The sequence below is a fragment of the Rhinoraja longicauda genome, chromosome 23, assembly GCF_053455715.1.
Source record: "Rhinoraja longicauda isolate Sanriku21f chromosome 23, sRhiLon1.1, whole genome shotgun sequence".
NCBI classification, from domain to species: Eukaryota; Metazoa; Chordata; class Chondrichthyes; order Rajiformes; family Arhynchobatidae; genus Rhinoraja; species Rhinoraja longicauda.
Genome location: NC_135975.1, coordinates 367,770 through 388,181, shown reverse-complemented (window position 1 = coordinate 388,181; position 20,412 = coordinate 367,770). Strand labels below are relative to the sequence as shown.

Below are 20,412 nucleotides of genomic sequence, written 5' to 3'. Positions count from 1 at the left end.
AATACTGTGAGTCAGGAGGCGATGGATTGTGAAAAACAGTCCAAATGTTCCCTGGAGAACCTCTCGCAATAACGATCCATGTTTCCCTACCGCAGACGGAGAGCTGTACTCAGGAACAGCGGCCGATTTCATGGGCAGAGACTTTGCAATCTTCCGCACGCTGGGCAATCATCACCCCATACGGACGGAGCAGCACGACTCCCGGTGGCTGAATGGTGGGTACAGGTGGACCTCATCTACTGCCGAAGGGTCTCCACCCCAAACGCCACCCATCCCCTTAAGCTTTTCACTGTACCTCGGTACACGTGACAATAAACTAAACTGAAGCAAGTCCATAGTGGCTACACAGGTCGAGAGGATTGTGAAGGCAGCAGATTGCATGCCAGCCTTCATAGCTTACGCCACAGAATGGAAAATTTGGATTGCTATTTTGGTGCGGCGCGGTGGCGCAGCGGGTAGAGCTGCTGCCTCACAGCGCCAGAGGCCCGGGTTCTATCCCGACTACGGGCGCTGTCTGTACAGAGTTTGTACGTTCTCCCCGTGACCTGCGTGGGTTTTCTCCGGGTGCTCCGGTTTCCTTCCACACTCCAAAGACGTGCGGGTTTGTAGGTTAATTGGCTTCTGTAAATTGTCCCTAGTGTGTGTGGGATAGTGCTAGTGTACAGGGTGGTGGTGGGCCAATGGGCCTGTTTCCACGCTGTATCTCTAAAGTAAACCTTTGTTCCTGTGTTTTAACAGTCTGATGATCTTTCTCTCCAGAACCTAAATTTATTGGTGCCCACTTGATCCCAGAAAGCGACTATCCTGAGGATGATAAAGTGTTTTTCTTTTTCCGTGAAAATGCTTTGGATGGGGAATACTCTGGAAAAGCCACTCACTCTAGAATTGGTCAGATCTGCAAGGTCAGTGAGCCAGCACGTGAGCCAATGGTTGCAAAGATGGTCTGTCCTGGCACAGTGGTCGGTACGGACTCAGTGGGCCGAACGGCCTCTTTACTCGCTGTGTCTCTAAGCTAAACAAACAAAGTCAGGGCCTAAAGCAACTAACTGCAAAAGCTCAATCACTGGTTGTCAGATCTGGATCGATTGGCCAGATGGGCTGAGGAATGGTTGATGGAGTTTAATGCAGAAATGTGAGATGTTGCATTTTGGGATGTCTAACTAGGGCAGCACCTACACAGTGAATGGTTGGGCTCTGGGGAGTGTTGTCCAGCAGATTGATCTAGGAGTGCAGGTACATAGTTCATTGAAAGTAGCGTCGCAGGTAGATACGATGGTCTAAAAGGCTTTTGGCACATTGGCCTTCATCAGTCAGAGTATTGAGTATAGAAGTTGGGAGGTCATGTTGCAGTTGTATAAGTCGTTGATGAGGCCACATTAAGTGATTACCAAAGTCCTTTACATTCGGGGGGGGGGGGGGGGGGGGGGGGGGGGGGGGGGGAGAGAGCTGAGGAGATCACAGCAGTTGTTGTAAGGTGACAGGAAATATAACTGCACGGTCTGGAACTTTGATTCAACTGTGTTTGGTTTGAGGATAGGGTTTCGTACGTTGCTGGGTATGTCTGAAGAAGAGTCTCGACCTGAAACGTCACCCATTCCTTCTCTCCAGAGATACCGCCTGACCTGAGTTACTACAGGATTTTGTGTCTATCTATATGTTTCATATATGTTTCTATATGCTTCATATATGTTGCTATATACTTCATATATGTGCATGTTGTATGTGCAGTGGCCTAGAGCTTCATAGGTTCATAAGTGATAGGAGAAGAATTAGGCCATTTGGCCCGTCGTCTACTCCGCCATTCAATCATGGCTGGTCTATCTCTCCCTCCCAACCCCATTCTCCTGCCTTCTCCCCATAACCCCTGACACCCGCACTAATCAAGAATCGATCTTTCCCTTAAAAAATATCCACTGACTTGTGGCCTCCGCAGCCGTCTGTGGCAATGAATTCCACAGATTCACCACCCTCTGACTAAAGAAATTCCTCCTCATCTCCTTCCTAAAGGAACGTCCTTTAATTCTGAGGCTGTGCCCTCTGGTCCTAGACTCTCCTACTAGTGGAAACATCCTCTCCAAATCCACTCTGACCAGGTGCTGACGTATCTGTAAACGTAACCCTGTGGTTTAATGAATGGGAGCTAATTCCAGCTGTGCGCAGGCCAGCTAAGACCGTGCCCTGGTTTGGGACCTAACTCACTGGAGGACACGCAGCTAGAGTGGAGTGCTGTGTTTGTGGTGTTCCACAGATTCACCACCCTCTGCCTAAAGGCTGAGATATTGCCGTGTGTGAGTGTAGCCTTGTGCTGTAATTGTGAGCAGTTGGTGTGGATCAGCCGCTGGGAGTGGAGCGTTGGCAAACCCAGAGCTTGGTGGGAATCCACACCAAGAATGCCATGTGGGTCTCATCAACATCCCCGCCTCAACCCACCCCTCCCCCCCCCACCTCTCCTGAGCAAAGGCCAGGAAACTTTGTCTTTGACAATTTGTTCCTATAAAGGGAAGCCAAGCGCAATTATGGCAAGCAGCCTTTGTGTTTGAAGTGTCAATTCCTGAGAGAGTTTGGGGCCATTCCCACCTCACGTGGAGTACAAAGCTGAGGAGGGCGGGGAGCGAGAGGAAGGACAGGACGACTTGCAGTGGCTCACTCTGATATCTTGGATGTGCAACCTGACACCAGCTGAAGATGCTGTGGGAAGCACCGTCGGGTACAGACACAACGTTGGTGGGGTGGGGAGAGGGCCCACAGCTCACTGGACAACCTGCCCAGGGCCACGCCGCAGTGGAGGGGGGTCTGGAGTGGAGTCTGGACGTGGAGTGGAGTGGGATCTGGAGTGGAATGGGATCTGGAGTGGAGTGGGATCTGGAGTGGAGTGGGATTTGGAGTGGAGTGGGATCTGGAGTGGAGTGGGATCTGGAGTGGAGTGGGATCTGGAGTGGAGTGTGGACTGGAGTGGAGTGGGATCTGGAGATAGACACAAAATGCTGGAGTAACTCAGCGGGTCAGGCAGCACCTCTGGAGAGAAGGAATGGGTGACGTTTCAGGGTGAGATGTTTCTTCAGACTGATCTGGAGTTGGGATCTGGATTGGGGATGTGTTGGGATGTGGAGTGGGAATGTGTTGGGGTGTGTGGGGATGTGTTGGGATTTGTTGGGGTGTGTTGGGATGTGGAGTGGGAATGTGTTGGGGTGTGTGGGGATGTGTTGGGATTTGTTGGGGTGTGTGGGGATGTGGAGTGGGGATGTGTTGGGATGTGGAGTGGGGATGTGTTGGGGTGTGTGGGGAAGTGTTGGGAATTGTTGGGGTGTGTGGGGATGTGTTGGGATGTGGAGTGGGGATGTGGGCTGGTCCTCTGGAGGCCCTGCTGATGCTGTGTGCTGATGTGTGTCATTGTTTGTGTCACCGTTTGACGCTCGCTATACCTTGCCTTGTCTCTGTCACCAGAACGACTTTGGTGGCCACAGGAGTCTGGTGAACAAATGGGTGACCTTCCTCAAAGCCAGGCTGGTCTGTGCCGTACCAGGTCCCAACGGTATCGACACACACTTTGATGAATTACGTGAGTACAACAACAACTCAAATGTGCTAACTCACCTGAGTTTAGTTTAGTTTGGAGATATCGAGACCAGGCAGCGCGGTGGCACAGCGGTAGAGTTGCTGCCTTACAGCGTTTACAGCGCCTGAGATCCAGGTTCGATCCTGACTACGGGTGCTGTGTGTATGGAGTTTGTACGTTTTCCCCGTGACCTACGTGGGTTTTCTCCGAGATCTTCGGTTTCATCCCACACTCCAAAGACGTACAGGTTTAGCTTCGGTATAAAATGTAAATTGGCCCCAGGAGTGTGTGGGATAGTGTTAGTGTGTGTGATAGTGTTAGTGTGTGTGTGTGTGTGGGATAGTGTTAGTGTGTGTGTGTGTGGGATAGTGTTAGTGTGTGTGTGTGTGGGATAGTGTGTGTGTGTGTGGGATAGTGTGTGTGTGTGTGTGTGGGATAGTGTTAGTGTGTGTGTGTGTGTGTGGGATAGTGTTAGTGTGTGTGTGTGTGTGTGGGATAGTGTTAGTGTGTGTGTGTGTGGGATAGTGTTAGTGTGTGTGATAGTGTTAGTGTGTGTGTGTGTGGGATAGTGTTAGTGTGTGTGTGTGTGGGATAGTGTTAGTGTGTGTGTGTGTGGGATAGTGTGTGTGTGTGTGGGATAGTGTGTGTGTGTGTGTGGGATAGTGTTAGTGTGTGTGTGTGTGGGATAGTGTTAGTGTGTGTGTGTGTGTGTGGGATAGTGTTAGTGTGTGTGTGTGTGGGATAGTGTTAGTGTGTGTGTGTGTGGGATAGTGTTAGTGTGTGTGTGTGTGTGTGTGTGTGTGTGTGTGCGTCAGATCGTGTTAGTGTGCGGGGATCGCTGGTCGGCACGGACCCAGTGGGCCAAAGGGCCTGTTTCCGCGCTGTATCTCTAAACTAAAGTAAACTAAACTAACTTCAATGATTTTTTTCATTTCACAAAATAAATAATACAATAATTTTGTCTTCCAGAGGATGTTTACGTGATGAATTCTAAGGATCCCAAGAATCCGACCATATATGCCATCTTTACCACCTCTAGGTAACTCCACCAGATGTGAATGAACACAACTAACAGGCGTCCGTCCCGATACACGTTTGCCTTGACATCTCTCGCTGGTGAAAGAATGAATTTATTTCTTGGATGTTTTGCTCTGTTGCTGTGAGTGAGTGAACAGTAATCAGTTCAGTTTAGATTAGTTTAGTTTATTGTCACGTGTTGCGATCTTATAGAGGTGTACAAAATCATGAGAGGAATAGATCAGGTAGACGCACAGAGTCTCTTGCCCAGGTGAATCGGGGACCAGAGGACATATATTAGATTCAAGGTGAGAGGGGGGAAGATTTAATAGGACCTGAGGGGTAACCTTTCCACACAGAGGGTGGAGGGTGTATGGAGCGAGCTGCCAGAAGAAATAGTTGAGGCAGGGACTATCACAATGTTTAAGAAGAAGCCAGGTACATGGAAAGGAAAAGTTTAGAGGGATATGGGCCATATGTGGGCAGTTGAGGGAAGTCCAGAACCAGGGACCACCAGGGTTTAAGAATAAGGGGTCGGCCATTTAGAAGGGAGATGATGAACATTTTTTTCACTCAGAGAGTTGAGAATCTGTGGAATTCCCTGCCTCAGAAGGCAGTGGAGGCCAATTCTCTGGATGCTTTCAAGAGGGAGTTAGATAGAACTTTTAAAGATAGCAGAGTTAAGAGATATGGGGAGAAGGTAGGAATGGGGTACTGATTGTGGATGATCATCCATGATCACATTGAATGGCGGTGCTGGCTCGAAGGCCGAATGGCCTCCTCCTGCACCTATTGTCTATTGTTTATTGTCATGATCACAGTGAATGGCGGTGCTGGATTGAAGGGCCGAATGGCCTACTCCTGCACCTATTGTCTATTGTAGCTGGGACATGTTGGCCGGTGTGGGCAAGTTGGGCCGAAGGGCCTGTTTCCACGCAGTATCACTCTATGACTGTATCAAGGTACCATGAAAAGCTTTTGTTGTGTGCTAACCAATTAGCGGAAAGACAATACTCGATTCGCAGGCAACAAAAGCTTTTCATTGTACCTCGGTACACGTGACAATAAACGAGACTGAACTGATTGCTGTTCACTCACTCAAAGCAACAGAGCAAAATGATGTCTTGATTAGTACATGTGTCAAGGGTTATGGGGAGAAGGCAGGAGAATGGGGTTAGCAGGGAGAGTTAGATCAGCCATGATTGAATGGCGGAGTAGACTTGATGGGCCGAATGGCCTGATTCTGTTCCTAGAGCGTATGAACCTATGAACAGACATCCCATTGACAGGAGTTTTGGGGATTCTGTGTCAGTCGTGACAATATCCCAACGTTGCAGCAGGAACCAAAGATGCTAGAGGAACAAGATAGACCACTCGACCCTAAAGACCGTAGTACGTCATTTAAAAAGAAAAATAACAAAAATCTGTGAGTTGATAGATGAGATATATTCTGCATTTTAATGGTATCATCACACATACTGTTCCCCCAAACTGACTACACTGCGAGAGGCAGAGCGAGCGGCGGGGTTTGCTACTAAAATGGCTCCTTTGCGTACTACACTTCATTTTAGGCGATTTCTACAGAGTGGTCCATCTTGTTCCTCTAGTACCTTTGGCAGGAACTTCAAAGAGGTTGTGGGTGTTGGGAACTCAGATTCCTTCCCAGCGAACATTCGTGATCAACACAATAAAATGACCATCTGCTCAGGTGTTTGATAACTAATTAAATACCCAATATCCACCCGCCACATTGCCATCGGGATGTCGTGGCGTTGTGCAGATGGACTTTCCCAGCAGTGCTGCGGTCTGCCGACAATGCCAATGGATCTTTATAGTCACTCAGACCCAGCTGCGTGTAGTCGTGTTCTTTGGTTTTGGTGCTTTGCAACAAAGGCGCTGACGAAGTTACAGAAGTACTCAACCCTTCTTCATCCCCCCAGGCTGGGTCCCCTTAGTTCTCGGCAGCCCCACCCCGGCCCCCCTTAGTTCTCGGCGCTCCCCACCCGGCCCCCCTCAGTTCTTCCAACACTTGCAATCTGGTAAAGAGCACACAGAATATAAACGTTGGAATGCTGCTGCACAACTTCACATCACTGCTGCATCACTTCACTGGTTGACTACAAGGGGGCGCTGTGCACAGTTCTGGTCCACACCAGAGACACAGAGTGGACTACCTGTAGAGGAGAGTGTGGAGGAGATTTGCCTCATGTAAAGGACTGTGGTTATGGCAGAGACAGCATAGACTGGGCTCGTCCCCCTGAGGCAAGGGGGCTGAGGGTGGTGGACATGTCTAACGTAGGCGAATGTAGAGGGGGAATGAGAGTTGGCCATGACAGGGCGCTCAAAACAAGAGAGCATTGGTTTTAGGTCAGAGCTTGAAAGGGGATCTCAGATGTAAAGCTTTTACACCGTGACTCTTCCATTAGTGAGACTATCTCAAATCTCTCCCTGTCGGACTGTACAGCATGGAAGCAGGCCCTTCAGCCCATCATGTCCATGCCGACCACCTTGGCACATTCCACTTGCCTATATTTATGATCAAGATCTTGCATGTTTGAGTGAGGTCGTCCCTCATTTCTGCAGATCGTGAATAGGTGACATTTCACTCTCACCCGAGTCAAACTGATTGTAGGGGGTAGGGGGTGAAAGCTCGGAGAGAGGAGGGGTGACACAAAGATGGCAGGTAAAAGGTTGATACTTTGTCCTCACCTCTATCAACCAGGATTTGACCTTCCTCTCCTCTCTTCCAGCTTTCACCCCCCCTCTACAATCAGTCTAAAGAAGGGTTCTGAGCAGAAACGTCACCTATCCATGTTCTCCCCAGATGCTGCCTGACCCGCTGAGTTACTCCAGCACTTTGTGAAACGTCACCTATCCATGTTCTCCCCAGATGCTGCCTGACCCGCTGAGTTACTCCAGCACTTTGTGAAACGTCACCTATCCATGTTCTCCACAGATGCTGCCTGACCCACTGAGTTACTCCAGCACTTTGTGTCCTATTTGTCAACCAGCACCTGCATTTCCTTGTACTGCTCTAAGGCTACTCCACCTACTACCTTGTTAGGTAGAGTTATTTAGATGCACATATTGGTCAGTCACAAGATTCAAACCATAAGTTGCGTGAAAGTTGCTTGTGACTCTGTGTCTCTGTGACTCTGTGTCTGTGTGTCACTGTGACTATGTGTCTCTATAACTCTGTCTGTGTGTCACTGTGACTCTGTGTCTCTGTGTCTCTGTGTCTCTGTGTCTCTGTGTTTAATGTAGATAAGTGTGAGGTTATTCACTTTGGAAGTAAGAATAGAAAGGCAGATTATTATCTGAATGGTGTCAAGTTAGGAGGAGGGGGAGTTCAACGAGATCTGGGTGTCCTAGTGCATCAGTCAATGAAAGGAAGCATGCAGGTACAGCAGGCAGTGAAGAAAGCCAATGGAATGTTGGCCTTCGTAACAAGAGGAGTTGAGTATAGGAGCAAAGAGGTCCTTCTACAGTTGTACCGGGCCCTGGTGAGACCGCACCTGGAGTACTGTGTGCAGTTTTGGTCTCCAAATTTGAGGAAGGATATTCTTGCAATGGAGGGCGTGCAGCGTAGGTTCACTAGGTTAATTCCCGGAATGGCGGGACTGTCGTATGTTGAAAGGCTGGAGCGATTGGGCTTGTATACACTGGAATTTAGAAGGATGAGGGGGGATCTTATTGAAACATATAAGATAATTAGGGGATTGGACACATTAGAGGCAGATAACATGTTCCCAATGTTGGGGGAGTCCAGAACAAGGGGCCACAGTTTAAGAATAAGGGGTAGGCCATTTAGAACGGAGATGAGGAAGAACTTTTTCAGTCAGAGGGTGGTGAAGGTGTGGAATTCTCTGCCTCAGAAGGCAGTGGAGGCCAGTTCGTTGGATGCTTTCAAGAGAGAGCTGGATAGAGCTCTTAAGGATAGCGGAGTGAGGGGGTATGGGGAGAAGGCAGGAACGGGGTACTGATTGAGAGTGATCAGCCATGATCGCATTGAATGGCGGTGCTGGCTCGAAGGGCTGAATGGCCTACTCCTGCACCTATTGTCTATTGTCTATTGTCTATAGTCTATTGTGTCTCTGTGTCTCTGTGTCTGTGTGACTCTGTGACTCTGTGTCTCTGTGACTCTGTGTTTGTGTGCCTCTATAACTCTCTCTCTGTGACTCTGTGTCTCTGTGTCTGTGTGTCACTGTGTCTCTATAACTCTGTCTGTGTGGCCAGTAATGGGAGGTAACCATGTTCTGAATATTGCCCCTGCAGCAACATCTTCCAGGGGTCGGCGGTGTGCATGTACAACATGGTGGACGTCAGGAGAGTATTCCTGGGCCCGTACGCTCACAGGGAGGGTCCCAGCTACCAGTGGGTCCCCTACCAAGGACGAGTCCCGTACCCTCGCCCTGGAACAGTGAGTGATCTTAATGCTGAAGTAAAAATAAACCTGCTTGTGTCTCACGGAGCAAGATTGGTGTAAATGTGATGCCCAGAGTCATTAGCACGTTTGTGAATGTTAAATATCAGGAAGAAAACAGGTTTAAAATTACCTTCGTTTTTTCAGGCATTTATTTTAACTCAACAAAACTTCATTTGCACCTTTATTTTTAGCATCCACCCTGTGCCTTCCTGTTAGAATTTATTTCCATTCTCCTCAACCTTGGTTACTGCTGCCTTGTTTATCTGAACCACAGCACATATTCCCCATTGTTTCAGTGTCTGAATGGAACTAAGTATTTCTATATCTCGGTCGGTCGGTCCCACATCCACAGTTGGTGTTGCTTATTGGGGTGTACACACCCTGGATGGAGATTGGGTTACTGGGGTCCCAAGTGAGGTTTACTTGAAGGGAGATACAAGGACGGGTGGTGCAGCGGGTAGAGGTGCTGCCTCACAGCGCCAGAGACCCGGGTTCCATCCTGACTATGGTTGCTGTCTGTATGGAGTTTGTACGTTCTCCCCGTGACCGGCGTGGGTTTTCTCCGGGCGCTCCGGTTTCCTCCCACACTCCAAAGACGTTCAGGTTTGTAGGTTAATTGTCTTGGTATAATTATAAATTGTCCCCAGTGTTGGTGTACGGGGTGATTGCCGGTCGGTTCAGACTCAGTGTTCCAATGGGCTTGTTTCCATGCTGTATCTCTAAACTAAACGAACTAAACTGCAATTGCTGGTTTACAAAAAAAGGCACTAAGTGCTGGAGTAACTCAGCAGGTCAGGCAGCATCTTATATTCTGCTCGGTTAGCTTACGAACTCATGGTATGAATACTCAATTCTCTGATTTTAGATAACAAACGTACAAACAACTCCCCCTACCCTCCTCCATAACTGAATAGTAATTTCTGTCTTGTGTTCTTTTGAAGATTCTGTTCAATAATACTATAAATGGTTCATCAAGGAACTGGCTTTCAATCCAGCTAGCAGTCCACTTATTGTCACAGCGAAAGAAACATTTAATTTAAAGGATCCATCTGTGATATTCTTCCTCAAACTTTCATCTTCATTTTATCCTTAATCCATTCACCTGGTTTCTCTTCATTTTTAAGTAATCCATAGTCTCACAGACGGATTGACGTCTTGAAAGATAATAAATTTTCTTGAATTCCCTATCTCAGTCAAGTTGAGCTTTTTGTCAAAAGAGGAGTTTAGTGAAGCCTTCTAACCTCCGTCCGATGAAGGGTCTCAACCCGAAAAGTCAACTATTCATTCTCTTCAGAGATGCTGCCTGACCCGCTGAGTTACTCCAGCACTCTGTGAAACGTCACCTATCCATGTTCTCCACAGATGCTGCCTGACCCGCTGAGTTACTCCAGCACTCTGTGAAACGTCACCTATCCATGTTCTCCACAGATGCTGCCTGACCCGCTGAGTTACTCCAGCACTCTGTATCTATGCTGAGTTTGTTGTCAGATGCATGATGCACAGCTATTATGGAAATCTTGCTTTCAACAACATCAGATACACATGTTCACAAGTTATAGGAGTAGAATTAGGCCATTCGGCCCATCAAGCCCACTCGGCCATTCAGTCATGGCTGATCTCTGCCTCCTATCCCCTTTCTCCTGCCTTCTCCCCATAACCCTTGACACCCGTTCCAATCAAGAATTTGTCTATCTCTGTGCTGACCAGCAATCCCCACACAATATCCACTGACTTGGCCTCCACAGCCCTCTGTGGCAATGAGTTCCACAGATTAACAACCCTCTGACTAAAGACACAAAACCAAATTAAACATAAGTTAGACATATGTTGCACATCAGTGGTGGACCTGTACTAACAAATAACTCCTCTCAAACCAAGTGATACTTTTGTTGGACTAAATCCTTCTGTCTTTGTCCATTTATGGTCTGTTTCCAACACGTCTGACTTCAGATACTTTTCTCAGATACTATGCTTTGTAGTGGGAGGTGTCAACCACACTGTGGACAGCTGTGATCCACCTCTGGCAGCATTGTCTGATACAAATCTCCTGCCTCTTGGTGTGAAGCTCGTCAGGGAAAGTCTTTGAAGTGTTGTGTTCTGTACGGTGTGGAAGTGGTGATGGATTATAACCAACGACCTTTAGTTATGGTCCAATTCTGCCCTCAATCACTCACAGGGCATTTCACACCCAGTGACGTGTCTGCACCATCAGAGACGTGTCTGCACCATCAGAGACGTGTCTGCACCATCAGAGACGTGTCTGCACCATCAGAGACGTGTCTGCACCATCAGTGACGGGTCTGCACCATCAGTGACGTGTCTGCACCATCAGTGACGGGTCTGCACCATCAGAGATGTGTCTACACCATCAGAGACGTGTCTGCACCATCAGAGACGTGTCTACACCATCAGAGACGTGTCTGCACCATCAGAGACGTGTCTACACCATCAGAGACGTGTCTGCACCATCAGTGACGTGTCTACACCATCAGTGACGGGTCTGCACCATCAGTGACGGGTCTGCACCATCAGTGACGTGTCTGCACCATCAGTGACGGGTCTGCACCATCAGTGACGGGTCTGCACCATCAGAGACGTGTCTGCACCATCAGAGATGTGTCTGCACCATCAGAGACGTGTCTGCACCATCAGTGATGTGTCTGCACCATCAGTGACGGGTCTGCACCATCAGTGACGGGTCTGCACCATCAGAGATGTGTCTACACCATCAGAGACGTGTCTGCACCATCAGAGACGTGTCTGCACCATCAGTGACGTGTCTACACCATCAGTGACGGGTCTGCACCATCAGAGACGTGTCTGCACCATCAGTGACGGGTCTGCACCATCAGAGACGTGTCTGCACCATCAGTGACGGGTCTGCACCATCAGAGACGTGTCTGCACCATCAGAGACGTGTCTACACCATCAGTGACGGGTCTGCACCATCAGTGACGTGTCTGCACCAGCCTCATCAGATAGTTACAACAGCCAATCCCATTCTGACTCCCTGAGCCATGCCTGTGTTAAAGCATCAGTGAAGAGGCAGGAAGCCATTCAGCTCTTCATAAGATCATGTGACAGGACCAGAATTAGGCCATTCGGCCCATCAAGTCTACTCCGCCATTCAATCATGGCTGATCTATCTCTCCCTCTCAACCCCATTCTCCTGCCTTCTCCCCATAATGTCTGACACCCGCACTAATCAAGAATCTGTCAATCTCTGCCTTAAAAATGTCAATTGACTTGGCCTCCACAGCCGTCTGTGGCAGAGAATTCCACAGATTCACCGCCCTCTGACTAAAGAAGTCCTGTCTTCTACATCGTTCATGAAGATCATGGCGTGATTTCTAACTCAGGATCATTTCAATTCAGTTCAGTTGAGTTTATTGTCCCGTGTATCGAGGTACAGTGAAAAGCTTTTGTTGCGCGCTAACCAGTCAGCGGAAAGACAATACATGATTACAATCGAGCCGTCCACAGTGAACAGATACATGATAAAGGAGTAACGTTTAGTGCAAGGTAAAGACAGTAAAGTCTGATTAAAGATAGTCTGAGGGTCACCAATGAGGTAGATAGTAGTTCAGCACTGCTCTCTGGTTGTGGTAGGACGGTACCAAATGTCTATAAATAACTGCTTTAACTATACTTGGGATTGAGGTGCCACAGAACTCATGGGTAGTCATTGTCATAAATCATGGCTCTTCAGCCTAACTCATCCATGCCGACCAAAATGCCCCATCTAAACTAGTCCCATTTCTCCACATTTAATCCTTATTCATCTCAACCTGTCCAAGTGTATTTTACATGTTGTTATAGTCTGTGCCTCAACGACCTCCTCTGGCAGCTCTTTCTATACACCCACCACCCTCTGGTGTGAAAAGGTTGCCCATCAGGTTCCTATTAAATCTTTCCGCAGTGAACTGCAGATGTTGGTTTACACCAAAGATGGACACAAAATGCTGGAGTAACTCAGCGGGTCAGGCAGCATCTGTGGAGAACATGGATAGGTGACGTTTCACAGAGTGCTGGAGTAACTCAGCGGGTCAGGCAGCATCTCTGGAGAACATGGATAGGTGACGTTTCACAGAGTGCTGGAGTAACTCAGCGGGTCAGGCAGCATCTCTGGAGAACATGGATAGATGACGTTTCACAGAGTGCTGGAGTAACTCAGCGGGTCAGGCAGCATCTCTGGAGAACATGGATAGGTGACGTTTCACAGAGTGCTGGAGTAACTCAGCGGGTCAGGCAGCATCTCTGGAGAACATGGATAGGTGACGTTTCACAGAGTGCTGGAGTAACTCAGCGGGTCAGGCAGCATCTTTGGAGAACATGGATAGGTGACGTTTCACAGAGTGCTGGAGTAACTCAGCGGGTCAGGCAGTATCTACGGTCAAAATCCGTTTTCAGACCGAGAGTGGGGGGAGAGGGAAACTAGAGATGTGAAAAGGTGCAGAACCAATCAGAGCAGGTACCAATGACCGTCTTTCCCCCCTCACCTTAAACCTGCCCTTAAAACGTGGCTTGTGTTGACCCCAGCATCTCTCTGCCTCACTGGTCGAGCACTATTCCTGCTCTCTGTTTCCTGTCCATCGTTGAAGAGCCCCTCTGTGCTGAGATTGAACCCTGTACCTTTGTGGTTGAACGTTATTTGACAACTGCCTTTGTGTTGGCTTGATGGTCTTCTGGAAGTCCAGTCTCTGAACACAGGACGTTGCTGGCTTCTCCTGTTTAGTTTAGTTTAGCGATACAGCGCTGAAACAGGCCCTTCAGCCCACTGAAACTGTGCTGACCAGCGATCCCCGCACAGTAACACTATCCTACACACGCTGGGGACATTTTTGTTAACATTTACCAAGCCAATTCACCTACAAACTTGCACGTGTTTGGAGTGTGGGAGAAAAAAGATCTCGGAGAAAACCCACGCAGGTCTTGGGGAGAACGTACAAACTCCGTACAGACAGCACCCGTAGTCAGGATGGAACCCGGGTCTCTGGTACTGTAAGCGCCGTAAGGCAGCAGCTCTACCCGCTGTGCCACCGTGCCGCCCCTAATATTATGTTTAATATTTCATATGATCATCCATTGCCCAGGGTCTGTTAAAATGTTGCAATGAAATTGGATTCTCAGTTGTGAAATTAATATTGTCACTGGGTCAAAGAGGCCGGAAGCTAAATCTTTAATGATTTGATCTCTAGACCTTATCTGAATAATTCATGCTACATTTTATTTTATTATAATGGTTTTAGGATAAATAGTTTCATTGGAACTATTATTATCTTGATAGTCAGCAATACCAGTCTGAACTCTGACATTGGCTGAATTATTAGATATTTGTTTCAAATTCTTTATTGCGTTTAAAAAACACCTTTCTAAAATGTAAAACTATGGATGAACGTTAGAGTCATGGAGTGATACCGTGTGGAAACAGGCTAATTGGCCCAACTTGCCCACACCGGCCAACATGTCCCATCTACACTAGTCCCACCTGCATGTGTTTGGCCCATATCCCTCCAAACCTGTCCTATCCATGCACCTGTCCAAATGTTTCTTAAACATTGCGATAGTCCCTGCCTCGACTACCTCCTCCGGCAGCCCGTTCCATACACCCACCACCCTCTGTGTGAAAATGTTACCCCTCAGGTTCCTATTAAATCTTTCCACTATCACCTTAAACCTGTATACCTCAACATTCTTGAGACTTGAATTTTGTAAAAAGGGACACAGTTTGATCACACATCTCATTACTTACTGTTTGTCACAACTTGCCATAAATCATCTTCACTGCTACTTGTTGGAGCAGCATTAAAGCACTTTAAAGATGGTTCACGATATTTAATTGTAAGTCTTGGAGACTGCTGATATCTCCAGAGGCTGCCTAGGCACCTGGGCCCACGTACGCGACGAGATGTTTTGCAGGAAAGAATGTTTCCAAAGAGCAGCTTTATTACTGAGATGTCAAAGTACATGGCAACATGTCAGCCCACACAGTCAGCCTGCAATCACAGTCCAACCCACGCACAGTGGTGCAGCGGGTAGAGCTGCTGCCTCACAGCACCACAGACCCGGGTTCCATCCTGACTACGGGCGCTGTCTGTACGGAGTTTGCACGTTCTCCCCGTGACCTGCGTGGGTTTTCTCCGGGTGCTCTGGTTTCCTCCAACACTCCAAAGACGCGCAGGTTTGTAGGTTAATAGGCTTCTGTAAAATGTACAGAGTAGCGAATCAAGAACCAGAGGATGTGGGTTTAATGGGAGAGGGAAAAGATTTAATAGGAACCTGAGGGGTAACATTTTCTTACAGAGGGTGCTGGGTGTATGGAACGAGCTGTCAGAGGAGGCAGTTGAGGCTGGTACAAAAACAACATTTAAAAGACACTTGGGCAAGTACAGATAGGAAAGGTGTGGATATATACGGACTAAATGCAGGTAAATGGGGTGAGCTTCGATGGAGCATTTGGACAGCATGGACTTGATTGGCCAAAGTCCTGTTTTCGTGCTGTGTGACTCTGTATCTCTCTGTGACTCTCCGTGTCTCTCTGTGTATCTGTGTGAGTCTCTGTGTCTCTCTCTGTCTCTGTGTCTGTGTCCCTGTGTCTCTGTCTCTCTGTGTCTCTGTCTCTGTCTCTGTGTCTCTGTGTCTCTCTGTGTCTCTGTCTGTCTCTCTCTGTCTCTCTCTGTCTCTCTCTGTCTCTCTCTGTCTCTCTGTCTCTCTCTGTCTCTCTGTGTCTCTCACTGTGTCTCTGTGTCTCTCTCTGTCTCTCTCTGTCTCTCTGTGTCTCTCTCTGTCTCTCTGTCTCTCTCTGTCTCTCTGTCTCTCTGTGTCTCACTGTGTCTCTGTGTCTCTGTGTCTCTCTGTGTCTCATTGTCTCTCACTGTCTCTGTGTCTCTCTCTGTGTGTCTCTCTCTGCGTCTCTGTGTCTCTCTCTGTGTCTCTCACTGTCTCTCACTGTCTCTCACTGTCTCTCACTGTGTCTCACTCTGTGTCTCTGTGTCTCTGTGTCTCATTGTCTCTCACTGTCTCTGTGTCTCTCACTGTGTCTCTCTGTGTCTCTCTGTGTCTCTCTGTGTCTCTGTGTCTCTGTGTCTCTCTCTGTGTCTCTCTCTGTCTCTCTGTGTCTCTCTCTGTCTCTCTGTGTCTCTCTGTGTCTCTCTGTGTCTCTCTGTGTCTCTCACTGTGTCTCTGTGTCTCTCTCTGTGTCTCTCTGTGTCTCTGTGTCTCTCTGTCTCTCACTGTCTCTCACTGTCTCTCACTGTCTCTCACTGTCTCTGTCTCTCTCTGTCTCTCTGTGTCTCTCTGTCTCTCTCTCTGTCCCTGTATCTCTGTATCTCTCTCTCTGTGTCTCCCTGACCCTAGCCTCTATGAGGCCTGTATTGCAGCCCTGGCCTTTACCTGTTCTCTGTGATGAACCTGTCCAACCGGCTCCAGGTCCCACCATAGTTAAGGTGATGACAAAGGATTCTGTCAGTGGGATGTGAAAGTGCCCATTAGTAATTGTCCACAGTGTGATTTCATCGGCAGAGTATTGGAGAGATGATGAGTGTGCTCTCGGGTGAGTCAAGGTTAATAACCTGCAGGGGAGCTTCTGTGTGAAGTGCTGTGAAATTAAAGCATTGCTATTCGAGCTAATCCCCGTGCAGATTACTGATCCACAGCTGGAACTCATCCAATGCTGTGACCATCACGACACTGTCTGACTTGCTCCAACGCGCTGTAACGTGAGAACATAGAGCAAAGAAAAATAGATAGGTGCAGGAGGAGGCCATTTGGCCCTTTGAGCCAGCACCGCCATTCACTATGATCATGGCTGATCATCCACAATCAGTACCCCATTCCTGCTTTCTCCCCATTTCCCTTGATTCCGTTAGCCCCAAGAGCTAAATCTAACTCTCTCTTGAAAACATCCAGTGAATTGGCCTCCACTGCCTTCTGTGGCAGAGAATTCAACAGATTCACAACTCTCTGGGTGAAAAAGTGTTTCCTCATCTCAGTCCTAAATGGCCGACCCCTTATTCTAAAACTGTGGGCAGCACCTTGTGTTTTGCTGCAGGTTCCATCACCGCTGGTCTGTCATGTTGCTGCAGGTTCCATCACCGCTGGTCTGTCGTGTTGCTGCAGGTTCCATCATCGCTGGTCTGTCGTGTTGCTGTTTGTTCTTTGCTGCTCTCTGTTTCTGCGGGCGATGGATCCTCTGGCCATGACCCACACGTCTCTGGCCTCTGGTTATGACCCACACGCCTCTGGCCATGACCCACACGTCTCTGGCCATGACCCACACTTCTTTGGCCTCTGGTTATGACCCACATGTCTCTGGCCTCTGGTTATGACCCACACTTCTCTGGACTCTGGCCATGACCCACACTTCTCTGGACTCTGGCCATGACCCACACGTCTCTGGCCTCTGGCCATGACCCACACGTCCAGCACAGTTCTGCTGTTATTCACACCCTCCCATCCTGCTTGTTCCCAGCTGCCCCTGTCTTGTTCTGAAGTTTAGATGAGTTTAGTTTAGTCCCATGTAGTAACATCTGTCATCATTTCATTTCCCCCCTTACGATTTCATCGCTTTGCAATCCTGTGTTAGTTTAGTTTAGTTTAGAGATACAGCGTGGAAACAGCCTCTTCGGCCCACCGAGTCCACACCGACCAGCGATCCCCGCACACTAACACTATCCTACACACACTAGGGACAATTTACACATACACCAAGCCAATTACCCTACAAACCTGCACGTCCTTGGAGTGTGGGAGGAAACTGAAGATCTCGGAGAAATCCCATGCAGGTCACAGGTAGAACGTGCAAACTCCGTACAGACAGCGCCCGTAGTCGGGATCGTAGCCGGGTCTCTGGCGCTGTGAGGCAGCAGCTCTACCCGCTGTGCCACAGTTTCTTTGATAATTTAAAAATGAGGAATATTTCTCCATCGTGATTGAATGAACTTTAGATTTCCAGTATTATTCCCCAACTGATCTATTGTGTTGAAGTGTCCCAGCAAAACATTCGGAGGCTTTGACTCAACCAAGGATTTCCCGGATGATGTGATGACCTTTGCCCGAGGTCACCCAGCCATGTACAACCCCGTGCTGCCCGTCAGCAACAGGCCCATCGTCATCAAGACCAACGTGGACTACCACTTCACCCAGATCACTGTCGATAGGGTGGAGGCAGAGGATGGACAATACGATGTCATGTTCATCGCGACAGGTAACGCCAACCAGCTGTCACCAACTGTGGGGGTGGGTGGTGCGGGTGGGGGTGGGTGATGTGGGTGGGGGTGGGTGGTGTGGGTGGGTAATGTGGGTGAGGTGGGTGGTGCGGGTGGGGGTGGGTGGTGTGGGTGGGTAATGTGGGTGGGGTGAGTGATGTGGGTGGGGGTGGGTGATGTGGGTGTGGGTGGTGTGGGTGATGTAATGTGGGTGGGGGTGGGTGGTGTGATGTGAGTGGGTGTGGGTGGTGGGGGTGGGTGATGTGGGTGGGGTGGGTGATGTGGTGTGGGGGTGGGTGGTGTGGTGTGGGGGTGGTGGGGGTGGGTGATGTGGGTGGTGTGGTGTGGGTGGTGGGGTGGGTGGGGGTACAGGTTGGGTGGTGATGTGGGTGGGTGGTGGGGTGGGGGTGGGTGATGTGGGTGGGGGTGGGTGGTGGGGTGGGTGATGTGGATGTGGGTGGGTGGGGTGTGGGTGGGTGGGGGTGGGTGATGTGCATGTGGGTGGGTGGGGTGTGGGTGGGGTGTGGGTGGGGGTACAGGTTGGGTGGTGATGTGGGTGGGTGGTGGGTGATGTGGTGTCGGTGGGTGGTGTGGTGTGGGTGGGGGTGGGTGGTGGGGTGGGTGATGTGGGTGGGGTGTGGGTGGGGGTGGGTGATGTGGATGTGGGTGGGTGGGGTGGGGGTGGGTGATGTGGGTGTGGGTGGTGTGGGTGGGGGTGGGTGGTGTGGTGTGGGGGTGGGTGATGTGGATGTGGGTGGGTGGGGTGTGGGTGGGGGTACAGGTTGGGTGGTGATGCATTCTAACCCGTGGTTTACCGTTGCTCGTTACAGACGTGGGGACAGTTCTGAAGGTGGTGTCCATCCCACGGAAGGCCTGGCGTGACCTGGAAGAGGTTTTGCTGGAAGAGATGACCGTGCTGAAGGTGTGAACTCATCGTCTCTTGTTGATCTGAAGCTTTCATAAGTTCATGTGATAGAATTAGGCCACTCGGCCCATCAGGTCTACTCTGCCATTCAATCATGGCTGATCTATCTCTCCCTCCTCACCCCATTCTCCTGCCTTCTCCCCATAACTCCCAACACCCGCACTAATCAAGAATCTGTCGATCTTCGCGTTAAAAGTATTCATTGATACATCCTTCTTTACCCTTTAATGAGACCCTTTAACCTGGAGTGTCGGATCAGCTTCATGTTTCCTCTTTGGGAGAAGGGAGTTGGAGCAAGCAAGGCTCTGTCCTTAGACCACGTCACGCAGCACAGAGCCTGCATTTGGACCAGGCTGGAACCAGTTCCATCCTGGAGTTCAGCTCCACACTAGGGACAGCTACAGCTGGACGATGTGGAGAGGTTGGGGCAGGCTAGGACTTTGTTCCTTGGGGCGTAGGAGGATGAGGGGTGATCTTATACAGGGAGAGGTTGGGGCAGGCTAGGACTTTGTTCCTTGGGGCGCAGGAGGATGAGGGGTGATCTTATACAATGAGGTTAGCCAGGCTAGGTCTCCATTCCTTGGAGCGCTGTAAAAAATCGTAAGGGGAATAAATCGGGTGATTGCACAGAGTCTTTTAAGAATTAGGAACTAGATGATAAAACCATAATACAGTATTTTTAAAGCAGTTCTTGTTAACTTTGACTTGGGTTACAGCAGGTGGGGGAACTAAACACACATTAATAATAAGCCTTTTCAATGAGTTTGCATTTCGAGTTGATGCTTTCAAATAGAATATTTCTGGAATTTCTTTGCAACTGTAACACTATAACGCTGAAACACGATATACTACATTGCTATGTTTCTATCTGCAACACCTGTATATGTATGTGATTCTACCCACCTACAGTGTGAACCGACTGAAAAGTTCACAAACAGAAGCTTTTCATTGTATATGAGATGTAGCCCAATAATAAACCAATAGGATAAAAACAAGAAGTATTTTTATGAGGATGTTGCCAGGACTTGAGGGCCTGAGCTATGAGGGGAGATTGGGTTATCTGGGACTTGAGGGCCTGAGCTATGGGGAGAGATTGGGTCAGCTGGGACTTTATTCCTTGGAGCGCAGGAGGCTGTGATCTTATAGAGATGTACAAACTTATCACAGGAATAGATTGGATAGATGCACAGAGTCTCTTGCCCAGAGTTGGGGAATCGAGAACCAGAGGACTTGGACTTAATGTGGAGGAAGGAACTGCAGATGCTGGTTTAAACCGAAGATA

The 20,412-nt window shown here is 49.0% G+C and overlaps 1 protein-coding gene across 2 annotated transcripts in view; it reads left to right on the top strand.

Moving 5' to 3' along the window:
* Window positions 1-20,412, top strand: part of LOC144604764 (semaphorin-3A-like) — an 80,515-nt gene that overhangs the window by 38,300 nt on the left and 21,803 nt on the right. The window contains exons 5-11 of one of the 2 annotated variants that reach the window (XM_078419407.1): window positions 96-215; window positions 760-902; window positions 3,445-3,559; window positions 4,526-4,595; window positions 8,849-8,993; window positions 17,985-18,204; window positions 19,036-19,127. In XM_078419407.1, the coding sequence (XP_078275533.1) occupies window positions 96-215; window positions 760-902; window positions 3,445-3,559; window positions 4,526-4,595; window positions 8,849-8,993; window positions 17,985-18,204; window positions 19,036-19,127 (905 nt within the window). The remainder of the gene's footprint in view (window positions 1-95; window positions 216-759; window positions 903-3,444; window positions 3,560-4,525; window positions 4,596-8,848; window positions 8,994-17,984; window positions 18,205-19,035; window positions 19,128-20,412) is intronic. The other variant, XM_078419408.1, reaches the window with a different exon arrangement.